General features: G+C 39.8%; 3 protein-coding genes across 12 annotated transcripts; all 3 read right to left on the bottom strand.

The window, feature by feature from the left end:
* Nucleotides 1-482: 482 nt before the first annotated feature.
* ube2t (ubiquitin-conjugating enzyme E2T (putative)) lies at nt 483-4,975 on the bottom strand. 2 transcript variants are annotated; one of them, XM_064300124.1, is made up of 8 exons: nt 4,817-4,975; nt 4,236-4,363; nt 4,054-4,123; nt 3,706-3,811; nt 2,828-2,926; nt 2,098-2,181; nt 1,876-1,930; nt 483-776 (listed from the first exon to the last, which is right to left on the bottom strand). In XM_064300124.1, the coding sequence occupies exons 2-8, from the start codon at nt 4,342-4,344 to the stop codon at nt 760-762; spliced, it is 540 nt and encodes a 179-aa protein (XP_064156194.1). In that variant the 5' UTR covers nt 4,345-4,363; nt 4,817-4,975; the 3' UTR covers nt 483-759. The 2 variants fall into 2 exon arrangements, with proteins under 2 accessions (XP_064156194.1, XP_064156193.1); XM_064300123.1 differs by lacking the exon at nt 1,876-1,930.
* A 601-nt stretch (nt 4,976-5,576) lies between these two features.
* On the bottom strand, nt 5,577-9,495 carry LOC135234959 (uncharacterized methyltransferase YdaC-like). 4 transcript variants are annotated; one of them, XM_064300113.1, is made up of 3 exons: nt 9,369-9,495; nt 6,337-6,797; nt 5,577-6,054 (listed from the first exon to the last, which is right to left on the bottom strand). In XM_064300113.1, exons 1-3 carry the CDS (start codon nt 9,473-9,475, stop codon nt 5,858-5,860), a joined length of 765 nt encoding a protein of 254 aa, XP_064156183.1. In that variant the 5' UTR covers nt 9,476-9,495; the 3' UTR covers nt 5,577-5,857. The 4 variants fall into 4 exon arrangements, with proteins under 4 accessions (XP_064156183.1, XP_064156185.1, XP_064156186.1 ...); XM_064300115.1 differs by having other exon boundaries at nt 6,337-6,786; nt 9,369-9,488; XM_064300116.1 differs by having other exon boundaries at nt 6,337-6,774; nt 9,369-9,466.
* A 3,463-nt stretch (nt 9,496-12,958) lies between these two features.
* On the bottom strand, nt 12,959-19,918 carry LOC135234960 (uncharacterized methyltransferase YdaC-like). 6 transcript variants are annotated; one of them, XM_064300117.1, is made up of 4 exons: nt 19,337-19,741; nt 17,785-17,872; nt 14,181-14,618; nt 12,959-13,693 (listed from the first exon to the last, which is right to left on the bottom strand). In XM_064300117.1, exons 2-4 carry the CDS (start codon nt 17,813-17,815, stop codon nt 13,497-13,499), a joined length of 666 nt encoding a protein of 221 aa, XP_064156187.1. In that variant the 5' UTR covers nt 17,816-17,872; nt 19,337-19,741; the 3' UTR covers nt 12,959-13,496. The 6 variants fall into 6 exon arrangements, with proteins under 6 accessions (XP_064156187.1, XP_064156191.1, XP_064156190.1 ...); XM_064300121.1 differs by lacking the exons at nt 17,785-17,872; nt 19,337-19,741 and adding an exon at nt 19,775-19,918; XM_064300120.1 differs by lacking the exon at nt 17,785-17,872 and having other exon boundaries at nt 19,337-19,740.
* Between the last annotated feature and the right edge of the window lie 2,565 nt (nt 19,919-22,483).

Here is a 22,483-nt window from a genome sequence, read left to right on the forward strand (position 1 = left end):
CACTCACTAGAACAGTGATACTAGAGCATGGGGCCCATCCACTCACTAGAACAGTGATGCCAGAGCATGGGTCCCACCCACTCACTAGAACAGTGATCAGAGCATGGGGCCCACCCACTCACTAGAACAGTGATGCCATTTCATGGGACCCACCCACTCACTAGAACAGTGATGCCAGAGCATGGGGCCCACCCACTCACTAGAACAGTGATCAGAGCATGGGGCCCACCCACTCACTAGAACAGTAATGCCATTTCATGGGACCCACCCACTCACTAGAACAGTGATCAGAGCATGGGGCCCACCCTCACTAGAACAGTAATACCAGAGCACGGGGTCCACCCACTCACTAGAACAGTGATGCCAGAGAATGGGACCCACCCACTCACTAGAACAGTGATCAGGTTGGAAATTTATCCAAAGGAGAAATTTTGAAACATGCATACAGTGTATGTAATGTGAAATACAAATATGGCGGAAAATGAAGATTTAGATTTTAATATTGAACATGCTGTAAAGCAAGCAAATAAAACAGTAAATATGAAATACCAAGTCACACGTCACAAACACAAAACACACCACTATAGTTTTCAGAAGACATAAGAGACGATCAGGATGGACAATGACATAATATACAATATAAACAGCAAAAGGTCCTTGAGTTACATGCAGGCTTTCTTCGAGTCATCCCGAAGTCCCTCAGAGAGGAGGGCTTCTCTCTTGCGGCACGTTTTATCCAGTTTGCCTTGCACTTTTCCCTCAGTCTCCTCCAAGCCCTTTCAAGACAGGAGAGCACACTTCATTCCCAAATCACCACCAATGCTGAACAACTATTTTACATTTGAATATTTAAAAACCTCACAGAACCAAAATTCGAGCATTGCGTTGGTTCAGGCAGGCCACGAGAGTCACGTCCGGCTCCGGACGAGTCAGCTGGTTAATTTTTAAATTTAAATTTTTGAACTCTCCATTAGGGTCAAGTGTCTTTATAAAATAATGAGTGCAAAGATGACCGAATATCCAAAAAAATGTCAATCAATCGAAAAAGTACTACTGCATTCGTGTTCTGTCCTGCGGCAATGAGAAAAACAACACATTTATCTGACAGCCTTGTCCTGAATGTGGTTTACAGTGGTGGTTATGCTGGAATGATTAACTGAGGTGCGTACAACATAATTCCAGGAACACAGTGCATCTAGTCTTGATCCAACGAATTAATTGAGGCTTAATTTCCCTAACAGCTGTACACCTGGTTAACTCCCATTTCAGAGCACAATAAAAAATTTCACCCAGGATACATGTGCTGGCTGCGACTGTAGCTCATAACTTCATATAAATATGTCAGATCAATGAAAAAAATAATTAAGAGCAGAGGCTTCCAAGAAATCCTGACAAAGAATGGCAACTGACAGGCACTGCTGGATTAACTGACAGGGCAGGTGGGATCATCTAGAGAAAAGACAATTGGCAAGCCTTCTTTCTCCTCAAATCTGTTTGGAAGTTTTTTTTTCCCCCCCCAAAAAAAAAAAAAAGAAAAAAAAAAGTTAAATGATTAAGAGACTGTGGAAAAAAAAAACCATAAACAGAGGGTCTCGGATCTCAGTTTGCAAAGCCTTAAACCAAGCGTGTCCAAACTAAGGTTGAGCAATGCCCTCTTGTGGTGCAAGATGCCATTTTATACACATCTAAATTTCAAGTCCCCAGTTGGGAAACCGAGACCAGTCAAGTTTTCATCTTTGATCAGACATTGATTTCAAAGGCAAATACCTTTGTTTAAATAGCACATTTAATCAAAAATGCTGCTTATAGGGCTTTACAAAAATATATCTACAAACATACAATAATTATACAAGAGAGGTGGGGATGTTTGCACACCTGGAAAATTCACCAACAGGTAATCGGACTGGATATAAATAAGTAAAAGAACCTCCTGCATAGAATATGAGAATAAACAAGTAAAACTACAGAGAGCAGTGTGTGGGAGTTATCCATTTCTAATGAAAATCTATTTTTAAAAAATACAATTTCACAAATTTTATACAAATTCATTAACATTTTTCCAAAAGAAATCCAAAGTGGAAAGCGAAGGTGGCATACCTTGTTCTGCTGAAAGGCATGCTTCTCAGTCCACCTCTTGGCTTTCTCCAAGTAAACCTGCTTGTTGTACTTGTATTCTGAAGACTGGGGGAATAAGCATTCAGCTTAAAAAGCTGCTCAAAATTCAGATGCAGGACAGCCTGAGGGTGCTGCTACGCGAGTGGATAACTGGAGAATCAGACGCAGCAGACGTGCAGTGCGTTTTGCACTGTGCATTCAGCATCACCACTCTGGCCATAGGGGTCATCTCAGACACACACACCATGTGTCAGCCCCTCGCACAGCAGGCAGCACAACTTCCTGCTTTTTTTTCCTTCTCGTCACTTGGGAACATATCATCCAGACTGTAAAACCCAATACCACTTAGATGAAAATGTAGGTAAAATCTCTGAGGCTTTGGCTGTGTAGAACTGAGGTCTCTCAGTGGAAAACAATGAGCAGATGTACACTGTGGTCATTCATTTTTTTTTTTGGTTTTTCTTTCCCCTTTGTGATATGCACACCTCTCCCATATTTCATTACAGAAAGTCTGCGTCATTGGTTTTAAAATGTGCATGGGTGAGAGAATAGAGAAAGCACTGAGAAAGCAAGAGCAGACAAAGTAAACCAATGGCTGAGAGGCTAAGCAGACAAATTAAACCAATGGCTGAGAGGCTAAGCAGATGAAGTAAACCAATGGCTGACAGGCTAAGCAGACAAAGTAAACCAATGGTAGGGAGGCTGTACTTACAATGTCAGCCATGAGGGGGTCATCAGGGTTGGGCTCCACCATGAGCAGCTGGATGGAGGACAACACGGTGGCGATGTTGAGAGAAGGCTTCCAAGCCCCCTGGGAGGGATGAAGAGAACACAAGGCCTGTTACCTACTCTAAGCAAGGGGCACACGGAACGACAACAACGCAACGACGACAACGAGCAACGCAAGGGCCATTTCTCGCCTTCTTGCAAGGTGATACAAACACGTGGAACAGTTCCACGCATTTCTGTTAGAGGCGCTAAATGTAAATGCTGTTCAACAAACAACTACAAATGAAGAAGTAACCGTTTCTGCTCCAAGGTTACTCACTACACCCAGATAAGCCTAGGCTGCCCCCTTGTGGATCGGCAGTATGTAACCTCAGACAGGACTACAAGAAGCCAGTAAACACGTGTACGGTATGTAAACAGAGCTTGCACATGTCCCAAATGCATGTTGGCATTCCTTGTGCAGCTTTGAACGCGAAAGGGCAAAAGCACATCTGCAAGTTATGTTAACACTATCCCTTGGCCAGCTTGAACAAGCACATACCGTCCCACATGGATAAGCTATTCTCAGTAAATAAATTACTCTGTAAACCCATGCATAACTCCTGAAATAATGTGGTGAATGTATAAGAATGCCAACCATTGTGCACATGGGAAAATGGCAGGGTTATACTCAATGTACAGTATGTGATGCTTTGTAGTCTAGTCCATCAGACACTGGCCTGGAATTTGATCTATGCAAAAAAAAAATCTATGGATATGCGTTTCACCGTAAATGATTTTACAGTAACACTATGGAAACAGAATCTTTCAAAGCATCTCACAGTATTCAGGGCAGGCCTACTTTTGGTGAAGTATAAATACCTTGGGTGGTAGCTTCAGAGCATCAAGGCAAATGCGTCCGGCATTGTCAATGTTAGGGTGGTAAATAGGAGTCAGGAAACGCATTTTTGGCGGCTCAAATGGGTACCTGTGGTAAAATGTAAACTTTTATCATATGCTTTTCGTCACCCTAATGCTCAAATAGAAAATGCACGTACAAAATAAATTGTCTGAAACAAAGTGGACGATTAAAAGCTACAATTTGCATACAAATATGTAGGCAAAGTGTATTCAGTTGTTCATTATGTTTATAATGGAATGTATGGATATTCAAGTGATCCTGTGTGTTTTCTCCGTTTAAACGAAACATTGTGCAATATGTTGTCCTACCGTTCAGGAACTTTTATCTCCAGAGAAAACAAACCACCTTCATAAGGCGTGTTCGCACCGCCAACAATTTCTGCAAAACAATGACGGTACATCATACTGGGTGAAAATGCAAAGTGTTTTATCTGTTCGCACATATTATTTGAAAAAACTGTGAAGAATAGCAGCAAGTTCAGTTCGCTTACGAGCTCGCAGGTCATCAATCTGGCCTTCAGTTTGCCAACAGGAGATTCCTGGTGGGGGCTCGGTGCTCAACAGCTGAAGTTCACGCTTTAGCCGGGTAGATCTCTGCATTTCTTGTCCTAAAGTTAACCTAAAAACCACCCGTGCATACACGTACAGGCTATTATTGTGCACGTATGAGCGTTACGATAATCGCATTCCAATCTTGTTACTAGCTAGCATTATCGTTCACCTTGAAGCTACTATTAAAGAGATAGATTAAAAAAAAGAATAGATAATGAGCTCGACAGCAGAGTTTAAATCAAACAAGAGGACCGCGGTCTTTTCAGGTAGCTAGCTAGCTAGCTAGTTACACACTAGTTTAGCTACACTAGCTAACTTTAGTTAGACAAATTCAGCTAGGCTAGCCATCTAGACTAGTCTACAGTTGTTAGCTAGTTAGCTAGCTACAATTGATTTATAAGCCATGCTAGCAAGCTAAAAGTAACTTTTACTAACTAATACTAACTACTTTTAAGCAACGCTTAAAATGACGTGATTGGTTTTAATACTGAAGCGTGTGGATAGCTAAGTATTGTCATACCTTATATTACTGATATGCAGACGCAGTCACCCGTTGTCAGATTCTGAAAACTTTGCGTTTGATTCTCCCTCTTTACCAGGTTTATGACGTTAAGACCGCCAAGGCCGTTGTGCATCTCGGGTGTTGTAGTACGGTAAAATAACTGGACAAATGGCTCAAGATCACAAAGCAAGGCGACTGTGTTGTTTTGGCTCCGTGGTCTGTTATGCTGTTTCAGGCTGATCTAAATAAATGTATTACTTTGTTTTGTAAAGCTACGTTTTATAAGATCATGTCGATATGTACAGTCGTAAGTTTGTAATCAGGGCAGTGCATTGCAGTGGTACATAAACTGCGCCGGTAAATCCCAGGTCGTGCCCGTGTTTAAGGTCTACTTAAAGGGACAGTTTAACTTTCTGTTTTTGACATTATTCCATCAAAAATATTATTTTTCAAATTGACTGTTTGTTTCCAGTTGGCTTTTTGTGTGTTATGAAGGACATTTCATATTTTTACATTTCTAACTAAAATCAATTAGCATGCGCCTCAAAAAATACTGGTGTTTACCTTCTAGTCTGTATCTACTTAAATCTACTATGCAAGTTGTGGAAGAAGTACACTGTACCAGCTAAAGACATGTACTTTACAGTGCCTAACCTAAGGTGTCAATTAGCTTTAAAAGTACAAATAGTATCATAAAGAAACATTTTGAAATTACACTAATAGCTTACAAGCAGTTAGGCTACATTTCAATATCCAGTGAGCACAATAAAATCAGAAATTGAGATTTTTTGCCATTTACTGTCTATTTCCAAATTGCAAACTAAATAATTAGATCCTCAGATCACAAACTTGCCACATGACTTCAAAGTGTGCTTTCATTAGTTATTATGGTTACAACACTGAAAGACATCATTGATAGCCTGAATTGATTTGGAGGCCTGTCCCAGCTACAGTTTTATCGAGGTGCAGCAGTCAACAGGTCACCAGATGGGTGAAACAGATTAATGCCAACCCTTTCCTGAACATCGTTTATTTGTACTTGGTAAAGCCTGGCATCATTCACTTGGAGGCAGTAGCAAAAATTGCTTGGTAAGTTATGTGTTTATCCTTCTTGTCCTCCATTCGGATATCTGTGAACCCGGTTGCTTGGAGGGCATCTATGTAGGCCTCAGGGTGCCAGTTCTCTCCTGTAAGGATCTTCTTGGATGCCAATTTAGCCAAACTATGAACTTTAAGGGTCGCCACCATCTGTCCTCCTGCCAAAAACAAAACAAAAACCACATAAATGCCTTTGACATACCAATCATCACATAAATGCAAGAGTGCCACAGAGAGTGGATCAGAAGAACATCTTTTCAAAATGACAGCACCTTCTACAGCACAGTTCCCCGTCACTGTACTGTGACATTGGATCCTTTTCCTGTTCAGTCCAAATGGAAGCCCCTTACTGGCCCATTACACAGCTTGTTATTTCAGTCCGTTTGTCAGAATCAGTGCCCAGACCCTTTCTCAGGGCCTGCGTGGGAAGTCAGGCCTACCCGGTTTCATCACCCTGTGGATTTCTGCAGTCCCAGCCCTCAGGTCAGGCCAGAAGTAGTAGCAGTTGCAGTGGAAGACCTTGTCCACGGTGCTGTCAGGCAAAGGCATGGCCTCTACCCTGGCTTGATACAGGGTCACTTTTCCACTGGCAATGTGGCCCTGGACCCTCTTGCTGGCTAACTTGCACATGAATTCCGAATAGTCCACCCCAAACAGCTTCCCCCTGGTGCCAGACAGGAGGGAGGCAGCGAACTCCAGCCCCAGGCCTGGTCCAAACCCCACCTCCAGGACCGTGTCATCCGGCTGGATCCCACACAGCCTCACAGCATTCTTCTCCAGCACCTCGTTGTGCCAGAGAAGGAATCTTTTCACCATCCATCCGAGCAGAGACTGAGTGGGGTGACCCAGCTGCTGCCCAATTTTGCTGGGTAGCATTTCTGCAAAGACACCTGCATATAAACTGAAAGTACATCAGGGACTTTGACCAATTTGCATTCCACTAGACAACTGGAATTTGATACCTTATCCAAGATATTAGCAAAACAGGCTGAGAGCCATTTACAAAATGAGGGCACTGGATAATTAATTCTACCGTTTGAAACAGAGGGTGCATTATAATGGAATCATAAGTCTGAAACATGGCCTCATCACTGAATTATCAGATACACCGTCATTCTATAGCCTGTAGGCTACAGTTTAAACTACATAGCCTACCCAAAGAAACAGGCGATAGCGTTATTTGTGAAACAATAATAAGTTGATGGCAGGATTGCCAATTCTCACAAATCTTTCGGCCTTAATCTCAGTCACCTTTAAGAAATCTCACGCCAGATGTATTCACAGATATTTTTAGACACTGTTCACAGATCCTATAGATCGACAGACCACATTGATTTTCCTTCTGGCTATCAGTCATAGCTTTACAAGTACAGGTAGCGTACTATTGTGTAATTCCGGAATTGGTTCCTAATGGAAGAATCATGATAAATTGTTCATTATTGTTTTTTTGTTTTATATATGAAAACATATGTTTTCATATATAAAATGAAAAAAAACATTGTTTTATATATGTTTTTTTCTCTCTCCATTTTTGGCTTTGAAAAGAAATGTTTAAAGATGAGATTTAAAATATCATGCAGTTTTTTTTGTATGTTACTTTTTTTCCATTGTCTGTTTCAACCTACATCACCGCTCGTGTGGGAGTGGCAGGAACTGCTCTATTGCTGCGTTCCAGGCAACTTGGAAAGTCGGCATTTCCAACTTCCTACTAGGAAAAGTGCAATGGAACACCACGTGATGTCGGAGTACCAAGAAGGAAACAGTCAGAATATTAGAGTATATAATATCCAATTAAAATATGTTTTCAACGTACTAAAATTCCAAGTTACTCGCACATACAAAGCACTGTTTATTAGTAATTAATTCAAACTGGCAACACCTGTACCTTCCATTAAACGTATTGATATCAAAATTACACCAATTTACAAGAAACAATATCTTACAATATCAAACAATCTTAACTTACACAAATTAAACAAGCTGTATTCCAAAGCAATGCTGCCCAATATTTCCTAAATTGTTTCAAGTAACTTGGCCCTACGTGTAGAAGCATACAGTACATGAACAGGCTAACATGGATAGGTTTGTAAGAGTCAAGATTGATTTAATAGGCCTCAATATGTCAAATCTGTATCTGCATTTATCCACCCAACCTTTCTGTTGCGTGAATGATTGCATGTTTCTTGGTATAAATGTCTGTTTGTAAATGTGAATATAATGAAGTATTCCATGAAGGCTATGTGTGTATGTATGAAGGCTACAGTATTTATTTTACAATCAGTATTTATTTTGCAAGTTGCAAGAACTTGTACATTTTGTAAAATGAACTTGACAACCAAGTATAGACATCCTTTGTGGGAGAATATGCTCTCTGTAGGCATTCACCAGCAGTTTTATACATTCATTCAAATGTCTTACATGAGGAAATTTTTGTAATTTGACACTTTGATGTGATGCTAAATTTGAACGAGGGCATTGTCAGATCGTAAGATTAAAAAACACAGGGCCAAGTTACTTGAAACAATTTAGGAAACATTGGGCAGCATTGCTTTGTAATACATCTCGTTTAATTGTGAGGTAAGATAGCCAATATTGTTTCTTGTACAGTAACTTGGTGCAATTTTGATATCAATACTTTTAATGACAAGCCTAGATTTTGCCAGTTTGAATGAATATCTCATAGACAGTGTTTTGTATGGGTGAGTAAATTGCCATTGTGGTACGTTGAAAACTAGTTTTTCGTCAGATTTCTTTTGGACTGCGTTTGTTATTAGTAAGTGCTAATAGTAATTCATATATAAATGGAGGTTGACCGACATGCATACACATAAATGCATGCAAACACACAGCCTATTCTGAAAGAAACATATAGGCATGGATTCTATGATTTTCCCTTTACCATGAATGTCAAATAAATGAAAGTGGATGTCATATTTTTAAACAGAAGCGTTTTCAATTGGCTATTGCACGCGACAGACCCACTAATTGTTTGTATCTATAGGGCTAGCTAACATTGATTTATAAATGCGGCGTTGCCGGGTTTTCAGTTAAAGAAGGTCGACATACCTGGCGTGAAGAACTCATTATCTTGCACGTTTCTATATAACGTTACCTACCAGACCGAATCGCAACGCAGATGTTAGAGCTTAATTTCGGAGGCGTCTGCATCTGTACAAACGTCATACACTCGCTCTGTCGTTAGTTTAGATCACGTTAAACTAAGTGAAAATGCCGAAAGCGGAACTGTCTAAAGTGTGACTGTAATTTATTTGTATTTCTGAAATACAAATACGTTTCCGGCAAAGATTTTACAGATGCAAAAGCAGTAGTTTAAAGGGAACCCCGTCTGTTAAGAGTTGTAGGCCTTAATATGGTGTAAATGCCTTCAATTATATAAATGTCATAAAACCCACATGAAAGATTTTAGTTATTTAAAAATTTTCAAAAATCTTTAGATTCTTAGGTCGCTTACCGTCGCAATGTACTCTGGGTAGTGACGTCAAATGGTTGAACGGCTCTCCCGGTCACTGACCTGTATTGGGACGGCAGGTATGCCCGCCAAGTCACGCCTTGCCGCATACTTATACAGCACCAGAGTTTGGCACATTTCAGGGTTCCCTACAGAAATAACCGCAATGACCACAAACTCTCAACCCTTAAAAACAGCAATTCTGACCCCATTTGAACAGACAGAATTCACAATCACTTTCACACATCCAAACACAAATAGCATGTCTCCCCATTGGACATTTAAGGTACATCAGCCAATAAATACATTACATTACAATACATTGGATGCATACGCAAAATGATATATATAGAAGTGCACTCGTTTAAAACAGCCACTTTTTAATGTTCCTATATCTCCTTTGCTGTTAACTTACTGGGTAGTGCGTATGCCTGTGATAGTTTTGGATGACTCACAGCTGAGCCCTCCTAGGACTCGGACTCATGAAAACCACTCACTCCTTAGGTTACACTGCCTTGCTGGGTTCCTAAAAATAAAACATATCAACTGTTGCTTTTGCCTGTGTATGGACAGGAACACCCTCCACACCACCAAGAGACCCCTAGCCCCTACTACTTTCTTCAAGGGAGCATACTCCCCCTCCCCTGTAGACACAGGGGAACCATTCAAAATTTGTGAGTTATAAGATACTTCATATGATGGACCGTGACCTTATGCTTTTATCTGTCTCTTAGATACTTGTCTATGGAGGCCTAAGGTGGTGGTCTTTCTATAATTCAAACACTTATGTAGGCATACCTGGGATGAACCTCCCCACACCAATTTATAACAGCTCAGTGTGCCTGTTCACACATACAGTATCCCCTGCATTACGAATGATAATATCCACAGTACACCACATTTATCATATAATTCCCAGTAATTTACATGCACATACAGTACATATAACGCTTTCAACAGTCCATAATGTGGGTAATGGTCAAGCAGGTTCCCATCTGACCCAACGGCACCTGTGGTTGTTTTTACAACATGAAAACAGACAGCCTCCTGGTAATCCTTGTTCCTGTTGGCCACCAGGGTTGGTGGGGGGAAAAGGTCATGTGATTGTCCCAGGGCAATCTCCAGATTGCGGGGTAATTATCTTTTCAGCTGTGCTTACAGCCTTCTGATCTTTACGACCCCAGTCCTGGAATTTTATGGAAATGGACTGCATTTATATAGCGCTTTTATCCAAAGCGCTTTACAATTGATGCCTCTCATTCGCCAGAGCAGTTAGGGATTAGGGGTTAGGTGTCTTGCTCAAGGACACTTCGACACGCCCAGGGCGGGGTTTGAACCGGCAACCCTCCGACTGCCAGACAATCGGTCTTACCTCCTGAGCTATGTCGCCACCTTTTCGCTGTCCTTTTAGCTAGGACAGCCAAAATTTTACCTTACATTATGGACCGTACCTGTAAGACACAACACAAGACAATTCAGTTACATAATATCAAGCTGACAGTCCTGACAATCAAAGAACTACACTTTTCTCAATCTATTTATGACATACTGTACAGTTACTCTACATAATATAATTATCGACTCATGGACCTATGCACTCAACTATTATTAGAAATGATTGAATTTCCTTAACCTGGAATGGTATTCCACAAATGTACCCTTTTCAGTAAAATTACCCACATCCTTAATAAACATTGTAAAATAGTGCAAAATGCTTTAAATGTGGCCAGAAAACATTTGACTTACTCATCGTCAACTCTGTTATCATCAAACTGTTTAAACAATTAACAGAATTGACGATAACAGAGTTGACGTTTTCCACCATTTTGTGCCTTAAGTCCACCTGCTATCCTCAAACCAGATACCACATGGCATGTCTAAAAACAGAATTTTATGGATTTTCATCATATTATCTTTTTTTATTGAATGAGAGATTCGCTGTAATATCACAATACCAGATTTCACAAACAATTAATCTACTGTAGTATCCTCAACATTTTGTACAAAATATTGAGAGAAGAAGCATGACGTACCTCACTCTCTTCCAGATGTTTCCCATCAGAGGAAGTGACATCACTGCAGGTCACATGCTTTTCACATTAACTCTTCAGATATTTTTATGCAGTTTTATAACAGAGGTAACAGAGTTGACCAGAACATAGGGACAGACATAAAATATATTTTTTTTATCTCCGCCAGGCGAGAGCCTGGAGGGGATCATGTGTTTGGTCGCGTGTGTGTGTTTGCTTGTGTATCTGTCCGCAGCTATTCTCGCATACTACTGGTCCGATCAGCCTAATACTTGTTGTGCATGCTGATCCAAGGACCTGAATTCTCGAATATTTTGAAAATCAGTCAACGACAAGTATTTTACCCAGACAAGTATTAATTTCCGTCATTGTCCATTGAAATACATTGAGTGCTAACTCCTCACTCCTCCTAACCGGCCGGTAGGGGCCGCCAGTGATCAACAACTGCTTCCGTATGGAATGAAAGACCAGCGATGTAAAATGTCAATTTCAACGTTAAAATGTATGGCGTCAATTTAGTGCCAAAAGTATTGTCCGCGTAGGAAAGAAAATCGCATGCGTAGGAAAAAAATCGCATGCGTAAAAAAAAAAACGTAGGCGTAGATGTGGAAATGTTTCTCGTGATCAAAAAAAAATTAAATCAAACGCATTTTCTGAATTGTAAACAAAAAAGTTATGTTCACAAATGTAAAAAATAAAATTGCAATTGTTTTTTCTTACTCATGTTTACGATTTAATTTTTTACGAGTACTGACTGAAGGCAAGGCATGCACATCATCATTTACTTGGCGGAGCAACGACATCCTTCTCAGGTATTTAGCTAGCTATTAAACTTGTTAAGTTTAATAGATAAAAAGATAATGAAGTACCAAGTGATGGATTGCTGGTTAAGTTACTAAAATTAACTATTTAGCTCAGTCATATATCCGAAGGAGTTGCTGTAAACAGCTAGCTCTAGCCTATCATACCTTTATCTTCATTATTAGGTAGGTAGGTCATCAAGTGATAAACATAAGTCATTAATTTATTGATTTATCAAGTGGCCCTAGACAGATTACAGTAGAGGCATACAACATGCTCTTATTTAAGATTGAGTATGTCCTGGATCCTGAGCGTTCTGCACTGGAGCTGCTTGCAAAGAGGAAGATGTGTATTTGATGTGAATGGGTGTTGTATGAGAGGGATAGGTGTCAAATTTTTAAGAGTTCAATTTATTCTGCCGTACTTTTAAGTAGAAAGTAGAAAATGCAGGCACGTCTTCGTTTCGAAATAGGTAGTTTAATATAGCAAAGGAACTAGTGGGTCTGTTACCCAAGTACAGATAAACAAAGAACCAACAAATGATAGAGACAGTGAATACTTATACCCTGTTCCTAAGGAAACAAAGGGCCAAATGGTTATCTTAAATTAATACACATCACAGGGAAGGGGGGGAGGTAATCAGAGGGGTAAACTGTGGCTCCCATGTTTTCCAACAATAGGCACCCTCTGCGAATGACACTGGTTGAGTAGGTGATGATATGGAGATGTGTGGCCCTGGTCAGAGAATCACAAGAGAAGATATTCAGTTTAAAGGCTTTATTTATTGCTGTTGTATGTTTGTGAGTGTGGTCTGAAAGGATCAATAAGAATTATTACAATAATGCTTTACATTAATGGGTACATTAATGCCAATAATAAACATTACAAATGTTGTATAGAATATACTGTAGAACTAGTTAACACTCAAAATAGTATCAATATTACAGACTGGTAGCATGTTATATAGCAACTTTAGTAATTAGGTGAACAGTATTTGCATTAATGTAAACAGTGTTATTATGAAATATATAGTCTTGTGTATAACAGAGGTAGACAGGAATTGAGAAATGGCATTACGAAGAGTACTTCTGTAGCTTAATTATAGCTCACTAGCATCAGATAACTGTTTTGGATATTAAATGGCCATTAACTGCCATTAAGAATCACTACCTAGCAACAGAAATGGCATATACGGTGGCTCACACAGTTTCTAAGGGAGTAAGCTTTCAGAGAGTGGTGAAACAGATGAATGCTAAGCCTGTCCCGAACATTATTTGTACTCTGAAAGGCCTGGCATCATTCACTTGGAGGCAGTGGCAAATATTGCTTGGTAAATTATGTGTTTATCCTTCTTGTCCTCCATTCGGACATCTGTGAACCCGGTTGCTCGGAGGGCATCCATGTAGACCTCAGGGCGCCAGTTCTCTCCTGAAAGGATCTTCAAGGACGCTGCGATCTCCACACTATGAGCTATAAGGGTCGTCACCATCTGTCCTCCTGCCAAAAACAAAACAAAACGACATTAATGCCTTTGATATACCAATCAGCACATAAATGCCAGTGTTGAGTGTGTTGAAAAGGGGCTCAAAAGGCTTGTCTAGCAAATCAGATATGGATGTAGGGTATTATTAAAAGGCTTGTCTAGCAAATCAGATACGGATGTAGGGTATTATTAAAAGGCTTGTCAAGCCTATCAGATCTGGATGTAGGAGAAATAATTGGTAGACAGTTTCGGGACGCAAGGGTTGACACCCCACTCACTGAAAGAGTGCCACAGAGAGTGGATCAGAAGAACATCTTTTAAAAATGACAGCACCTTCTACAGCACAGTTCCCCGTCACTGTACTGTGACATTGGATCCTTTTCCTGTTCAGTCCAAATGGAAGCCCCTTACTGGCCCATTACACAGCTTGTTATTTCAGTCAGTTTGTTAGAACCAGTGCCCAGACCCTTTCTCAGGGCCTGCGTGGGACGTCAGGCCTACCCGGTTTCATCACCCTGTGGATCTCTGCAGTCCCAGCCCTCAGGTCAGGCCAGAAGTAGTAGCAGTTGCAGTGGAAGACCTTGTCCACGGTGCTGTCGGGCAAAGGCATGGCCTCTACCCTGTCATGATACAGGGTCACTTTTCCACTGGCAATGTGGCCCTGGACCCTCTTGCTGGCTAACTTGCACATGAACTCCGAATAGTCCACCCCAAACAGCTTCCCCCTGGTGCCAGACAGGAGGGAGGCAGTGAACTCCAGCCCCAGGCCTGGTCCAAACCCCACCTCCAGGACCGTGTCATCCGGCTGGATCCCACACAGCCTCACAGCATTCTTCTCCAGCACCTCGTTGTGCCAGAGAAGGAATCTTTTCACCATCCATCCGAGCAGAGACTGAGTGGGGTGACCCAGCTGCTGCCCAATTTTGCTGGGTAGCATTTCTGCAAAGACACCTGCATATAAACTGAAAGTACATCAGGGACTTTGACCAATTTGCATTCCACTAGACAACTGGAATTTGATACCTTGTCCAAGATATTAGCAGAACAGGCTGAGAGCCATTTACAAAATGAGGGCACTGGATAATTAATTCTACTGTTAAACAGATGGTACATTATAATGGAACCATAAGTCTGAAACATGGCCTCATCAGTTCAGTGAGTGTTACAGTAATGACGTCTTTTTGTAAGCCAACCTGGACCTTTCTTCCGCCATGGGTTCTCTCGCCAGATTTCCAATGCTTTCCCATGGGGATTTCGTTTTCTACCAAAAATAAGGTCTGTGGTTAACGTATGTCTAAGGCAGTTTCACTTTTTGTTCTACAAGATACTGTAAATTACACCCATTAACATCTCAACCATGAATTGCAAAGCCGTTACATTACAAGTTGCTATATTGAATCTACAACGGTAATCCCATGCAGGCGTTCGAGTACAGAATGCGACCATTATTTTCGTTTCACAACAGCTTTGAAATCCACAGTTGAGATATCAATGGGTGTATTTTATTTCGTAGAACAAACTGCGCATCCGTCTTAGGCTCACGTTCAGCACATACCTTATTTTCGGCAGAACACAAGGCTAACTATCCTCGTTACAAACTGTGTTATCACTTCATCTCGTCGGTAAGTACATTCTTTTTATATTAACTTAAGCAGTCTGTAGGTAACGTTAAACTAGTAGCATGAATGTAACGTTCGATACATTGTAACATTACATGATTTATTAATCGCCATCGAAATAACGACTTCACTTGTTTATTAATAACGTTAGCTTGGTGACAATGATGTGCACGGCAACGTGGTCGTTTAGATAACTTAGCTAGCTAGCCAAACAGTCAGTAACACAGATACATAGATATTTTGTTGTTGTTGAAATGTGCCCAGCATTCCAAGGCTTTTGTAAAATATTTAGCCAAATTTGATCTAGTTGGTGAATTATTTAGCAGTGCAAGAAAGGTGGACATACTTTGTCCCCCGACCTTCGTTGTGAGTATTAAAATATAACCATTCAAAACATGATTACTTGGTTGCAAAGCCTAGGGAACTCAGAAACGCGGTAGGCCAACTGTAAGTTTCTAATAGCCTGCACTCAGAGATGAGCAGTATTTCTGTTACTTGTATTTGAAATACATATTTCAATTACTTTTGAGTATTTTGTCATTTGTATTTGACAGGGCTGAAAAAATTCTAATGTCATTTGTAACAATATACTTTAGAGTGGAGTAATTTTGTATTTTCAAAATCCTCCAGTATTTATTTATTTTATTTTGATACATTTAGTTGAGGGGTATTTTGTAACAAGATACATTTTGACGACAGTGTTTCCTGTGGAATTGATATCTCTTGGCGTGGTGGTGGGTGTCTGAAGGGGGGGGGGGGTGTAGCAAAGGCAAAAAAGTTTAAGACTATGAAAACATGAAGACTATGAGACTTCTTAAATGTGTTTTTTAATATCTAAATCTATCTTATAGTTCTGACGAGCTCTTGATACAAGGAATAACAGTTTGCAAGAGCTAAAAAGTAGTTTTAGTTGTACTTTAAAACCATAAAAGATTTGTTAACCCTTGTATTGTTTGTAAATATTGAAGCAAAATAGGCCTGTATTTTGAGTTACGGTGGGGTGAGAACAATTAAAAGAGCACATTGTCCATCTAGAAGTTCTATCTTCAAGAATAGAGGACTATATAACCAAAATTGATACTCAAGAAAAGTTACATATTGCACTTTAAAAGGGACACTTCTGCTAAGTTAACTCAATTGCCATGACAAAATAGTACTTAGTTAGAATGTTTTATCTTTTTATTTAACAATATAATTTGAGCTGGGTCTACATTCAAAGCCCTCTCTCTCTGTCTCTCTCACACTCAATGACAGAGTTTACATGCATTGTCCATGCAAAAAAAAAAGAAGGAAAAAGTGAGAAAAATGGTTTTAAAGATTCTGTTCTGTTACATTCTAATACTACTTAGATGCTTGATTAATGTATTTTTTATTAGCTAGTTTTATCTGTATTCATTTCTGGACACTGCAGCAGCTTGTGAGACTGCTCCTCTCGTTATAATCATAATCGTCATTGGAATGCAGCCCTCTTTGTCAGCTGTAGCAACTGTAGCCTAACTCTCAATTTTGCTAGCTCACTACATTCACAAAACCTTAAAAATAAACACTTTCCCTTTCGTTTTCATTGGAAAAAAATCACCATGTTATAGTATGGAAATGGAAGTAGTTGAATCACTCAAACATTTTAAATGCTCTAAAAAATATAGCCAATTTTTTTTTTTTTTAATTCGCGCTGTTTTGGCGATTTGCCAACAATTTGCGGCCGCGACATCCGACGGGCTTCTCCGGGTCACCATTTTAATCAGATGTATTGTACCATTATAACAGTAGCTCTAGATTTCAAAAAAAAAATGGTAGGCACGTAGCTTACGTAGCTCAACTGGAACAGGTTCCGCTTCGGCTCAAACAAACATTGTTTATTTTCAGATAACGTTACATATTTATCACATTAATTTTTTACTTGTCCGATCAGACAACTGCATGAGGCATTCCACTTGCCCGAACAGAGAGGATCCGCCAGTCGTCATCACCGAATGATAGTTAACGCCAGTGCTTCAGATGGGCAGTAGCTGTCGTCACTTGTATATGAGTACCGACTCTTCTTTTGATTACCAACAGTAATTTATTTTAAAAAGTCGCCTATGTATTTTGAGGAGTAGGTACCGGCACTTATTTTGGTCCAATTAAAACACAGGTTAACACTATGGTATTTTTGTAATATTTGAAGCGTCGCTACCTACCTTTTCCTTGTCTTTCGGTGAAAAAGAAAAAAAGTGACGCTTTGACAGACCGTGCGACATTCGCGCTGCAAGTCTTCCGACCACCTCAGAAAGGAGCAAGCACGGAGCGAGCGGACTAGGCTCTTTTTGAAAATAAATATGTGGACGCGACGGTATGGATTTGAAAGCGCATTTAGGCAGAAATATTTAGAAAGTTTAACATTTTAAATTTATGAATTTAATATATAGACTATATACAGTATATATATTCTTTAATTTAAATTAAAAAAAAAAAAATTTATGGTGTGGCGGCAAGGAAAACCTTACCAGCGGAAACGTTGGACGTATCTTTGCCCATCTCTGCCTGCACTCACTTTGAGCTTTTCAGACCAGTTGGGTGTCGGAATGGTATTTGCTAATCCAATAAAAAATAATAAAAAAAACATGTTTTGAACTTACAAAAATGCCAAGTTAGGCCTACTCACACATAAAAAGCAACTCAAACATAAAAAGCACTATCTATAAGTCAATGGGTACAGCAATTATGGATAGGTCTGTAAGATTTAATATTTCTTTAATAGGTCTCAATATGTCTAATTTTTATCGGTATTTATGTTTTCAGCCCCCCTGTCTGTAGAGTGAATGATTGTAGGCTATGTCCCTTGGTAGCCTATAAATGTGAATGTTGCATACAGAGCAAAATTTGACATATTGAGGCCTATTAAATCAATCTCGACTCTTACAAACCTATCCGCACGTATGTTTGCCCCATTAATGTACTACTGTCTGCTTGTACACACGGGACCAAGTGAAATAATTTAGGGAACATCGGGTGGCATTGCTTTGGAATACAGCTTGTTTAATTTGTGTAAGTTAAGATAGCCAATATTGTTTCTTGTAGCTTGGTGTAATTTTTATATTAGTACTTTTAATGGACGGTATAGATGTTGCCAGTTTGAATTCATTACTTATAAACAGTGCTTTGTATGTGCGAGTAACTTGGCATTTATGTATGTTGAAAACGTGTTTTTCATCTGATTTTACATACAACTCGAACACTTATGAAAAAGGAAAACTAAAAGGAAAAAGAAAAAGTTTTCAATTTTCTATTCCAGTTTAATTTTTGGATAAATAATCTGCCATTTGCATTTTCATTTACCTTTTGTGTTTTCAGTAATCTTTTCCATTTTGAGCGGAACAATCCTCCATAAAATGACAATTCCTTCTACAGCAGGGCAGCGCAGTGCTGTTCCTGGGAATCTACCATCTGTGCTAATTATGGGTAAATCATGCAATACGCTCTCAAAATTTGTTTTTGTCATATATCCCAATAGTCAATTATAATGACATTAATTCGTAATTTCCCCAGATCTCCAAATTGCTGCGATAAAACATTTTAATGTTGTGATTCGTGTGCACAGTCTGAATGAGCACAAACGTGGCTAAGCCTTTTTGTGAATTAATCGCTATATTGATAATCAAGGAAAATGACTGAGACCAAAATCAGTTAAAGGGACGTTTCACGCCCCGTCAACTTTCAGCTCAAAAGATTGCACTGGGTTATCCATAAGGCTATACCAATTATATTAATTATGGCAATTTAACAGTCTCCACGATGTCGCCAGGAATTATGCTTTTTTTATATTCTTTTTTCTTCTTTTTTTAACCAAAATGTATTTTGTACGCATATTTCATTTGTAACTTGGCCGCGTAAGCGGTAGCCTACTCATATAATATTAAATGAGCTCTTTAAAAAATTGGCTAGGCTACTCTCAACTGCATAACATGGTCAACGTAAAATGATCCGAAGTGGTGAGACAAAGTCGCTAATAAGTTTCCTGAAATGCTCATTGACAAGGACAATGAAAAAAACACTCACCTTTCGCGTCCGGTTACTTCTTGCAACACCTATTTTAATTTGTGATGTTGGATTAAAACATATATTTAATTTGGCTTTCTGAAATGGCTACTTTTTCTTTACAGAAAGGACATTAGCTTTAAGTGAAGATTACACGAGATGAGACAAATCACAACCAACTGGATGTGATCCTACAGGGCACGCTTTACTTACTTCCTGCCTATTTCTAGTTTTACTAATTTCTACTAATCCCTACTAACTTATAGATTGTAAAGTACTAACCTCACTAATATACTAACATGTGAATATTACTAATGGACTAACACACACTAGTTTTGGGTTTTTGATAGTTTAGATCACTATACTAATACATTAACCAGTCTCCCCTTTTCCATGCTGCGCTGTAGCTCCGCCCCTTTTCTTTCTAGCCTGCTATAACGCCCTCCTCTCTCTGATTACCTGGCTTCGAACCTCGGACTGAATAAAGACAACGTTTTTTGGATTTCCCTGGTCTGCGTGTGGGTCCTTACACAGAACATCACAGTAAGGTGCACTTTTGAGTATTCATGGACTTTCACCACTGCTGAGGACTGGTGAAGCCACACATGCCACAAGTTATATTTGGCAACCAGCAACTGGAAGACCAGAGGCCATGGGCCTACCAGGTGGAGGGGTCAAACACAGTTCTCCTGGTACCATCGACCTGCTGAGTCATTTAGTTATGTATTTGTCAGTGAACATGTTCATGTTTATTTGCCGTAGCAAGCATGTGATTCTGTGTTCAGCTATAGGTAATGAATGTTTTCATATTTTCTGTCATTAACGTAACTGGTGATTATGCATTTTATTAAATCCTCATATTTCCATCCCATCTGCATCTTCCTTCCCAACCCTTTTGCGGGCTGGTGCATACAATGCTGAGTAACAAGCCTCGAGATTGCGTTTTTATAGATTCCTGGTCTTAAGGAACCTCTGAGTGCCATGTTAACACGTTTCAAGATAAAAGTTTTTACAAATTAGATTCGTAGTGTTAAAGGAACCTCTGAGTACTAAGCCAGACATAAAACTATAAAAATAAAATCCCTCGCGAGGAAAACGAAGCCTAAAAGGGGGGGGGGGGGGGGAAAGGGGACCAGGTTTTGGGTATTTGATTTGTGCCCCCTGTCTAAGTGATAACTAAAAGCAGGATAACAAATTTTCTTTTACAGTTTAAGGCGAAGAGCAGGGTAACACATTTTCTTTACAATGGTAGACCATTATTCACATCCCAGGACTTTTAACCATAACCGTTCTCAGAAATGTCGTCACTTTCCGCAACGTGCTCTATGGAAAATGATTGCACAGGAACAAGTTTCAGAAGCCTTGCACCACAACAGTGACAGTTCTTCTCAATGTCAGATTTAACCGACTGCAAATATCGAGTCAATAAGGATTTATTCTATCGCACCTTCACTACATGTTGTATTCACTGTAAACGTTCCTTTAACACAGTTAATACAATACATTTTACAATTGTAATTATGTGATATGGGGAACAGAACAAATGAGCAATGACCACATAATAGATGAAATACTTTAAATGCCGTGCTTTGCTGTCTTAAATGAGTAGAGTAAAAGGTTCAGGGGTACTGTGTAGTAGCAACAGAGGGCCAATGTCAATTCAACCCTAAACAGAATACTTATGGCCCCCTGGACCACAGCAGGACTGTCAGGGTTCGCCCGGGTCCTTCCGGCATCATCCACTAGATGCCGCCAGTACTCACCCTTCAACTTTTGATTTCTTTCACCTGTGTCTGTCCTGATTACCCAGCCTCACTATGTGTCATCTGTTCCACCTGCGTCTTGTTTGGTTTTCTCTATTTATTCCATGTTCCTGACTTTGCTCAGTCTTGAGTTTTCTTGGACTGTTGTCAAATTCCTCATTTTGCTCCCTAAAGTTTTGTCTGTTTGGTATTTTGGAAAGATTAGGCCTACTTGTTTCTTTGTTACCTGTTTGTTTCCTGTTTAAGGTCTTTGTTTTTGGTATTACGGCCTTTGTTATTTTGGAGTCTCATCTCCGGTTTATTTTGCCTTCCCTTTGTTTAGCCTTGTTCAGTGTTTCTGTTATTTGAATCAATTCTATTAAATCTTTATTTTTTCCCTGCCACCTCATCTCTGCCTCAGTCTCGTAGTCTGCACCTGGGTCCACTCAGTACACCGCCTTACAAGGACCATATGTACTCTAAGAGTTGATTTAATACTGGCCAATTTACAGTAAAGCAAGGACGTGCACAAGGCCGGGCTAAAGTTGCCCTAGCAACAGGCCATTTGCTCTCTTTGGCTGAGCTGCCCCTCTGGAGGAAAAAAAAAATAATAATTGTTTTATGTTTGCTGTTGTGGCTGTGTCACGCCAATTTTTATCCGGGCTGCAAAATTGTCCTGGTGATGCAATGACATTCTAAAACAGCTGTTATATCCATTGTGACGTAGTTAACAACGCTACAGCGTCCGTTTCTGATGCAATAAAGATTCTAAGACGACTCAGCAATTTCTCTGGTTTAACGGGTTATTTTCCAGCCTGAAGATACGTCCCCCTCAATATTTAGAACACGGCATTGGCATTTAACCCCCCCCCCCCCCCAAATAAAAAACATGAAAGAAGCATTTCCACCATAAATTGATGCAGAAAAGGCAGAAATTGGTGCATAAAAATTCACCGGAATGCAGGAAATTAAGTGTTTGATGCTCAAAATTTCCTGGGGAAGGACCCCCAGACCACCCATTTAATGTGTCCCCCCAAAGCCTACCTACGCCATTGTGTATATTAATGCTACATATATAAATATAAATACGACTGCATGAACAGCCCTGGAAGCCCGCACCCAGCAACGCCACTGTGTATGTGAGGGGGGGTTTCCCTTTCTTCAGGTTAGAGCAACAGCCCCTCAAAATGTCTGTGCACGTCCCTGCTGTAAAGTAGTAGCACTACTACTACTACAATTACAACAACAACTTCTACCACTACTACTACTACTACTACTACTACTACTACTACTAATAATAATAATAATAATAATAATAATAATACAGACATGGGCTGATTATGAAGGAAACTTTCTAGGCTACTATTTCATCCTTCTTATTATTATTAGTATTGCTGAATGATCCAAGGGTTATTGTATGCAACTG

Source organism: Anguilla rostrata, chromosome 11 (assembly GCF_018555375.3).
Source record: "Anguilla rostrata isolate EN2019 chromosome 11, ASM1855537v3, whole genome shotgun sequence".
NCBI classification, from domain to species: domain Eukaryota; kingdom Metazoa; phylum Chordata; class Actinopteri; order Anguilliformes; family Anguillidae; genus Anguilla; species Anguilla rostrata.

Coding starts and splice junctions, on each gene's coding strand:
- ube2t (XM_064300123.1), bottom strand. CDS start 4,344: ATGCAGAGATCTACCCGGCTAAAGCGTGAACTTCAGCTGTTGAGCACC. Junction 3,812..4,053: donor GAGATAAAAGTTCCTGAACG/GTAGGACAACAT, acceptor ATTTTACCACAG/GTACCCATTTGAGCCGCCAA. Junction 2,182..2,827: donor ACCCCCTCATGGCTGACATT/GTAAGTACAGCC, acceptor TTATTCCCCCAG/TCTTCAGAATACAAGTACAA.
- LOC135234959 (XM_064300113.1), bottom strand. CDS start 9,475: ATGCGGCAAGGCGTGACTTGGCGGGCATACCTGCCGTCCCAATACAGG. Junction 6,798..9,368: donor ACCCAGAGTACATTGCGACG/GTAAGCGACCTA, acceptor ATGTACTTTCAG/TTTATATGCAGGTGTCTTTG. Junction 6,055..6,336: donor CCACAGGGTGATGAAACCGG/GTAGGCCTGACT, acceptor TGTTTTTGGCAG/GAGGACAGATGGTGGCGACC.
- LOC135234960 (XM_064300117.1), bottom strand. CDS start 17,815: ATGGGCAAAGATACGTCCAACGTTTCCGCTG. Junction 14,619..17,784: donor TACGTCCAACGTTTCCGCTG/GTAAGGTTTTCC, acceptor GTGTCTTTGCAG/AAATGCTACCCAGCAAAATT. Junction 13,694..14,180: donor CCACAGGGTGATGAAACCGG/GTAGGCCTGACG, acceptor TGTTTTTGGCAG/GAGGACAGATGGTGACGACC.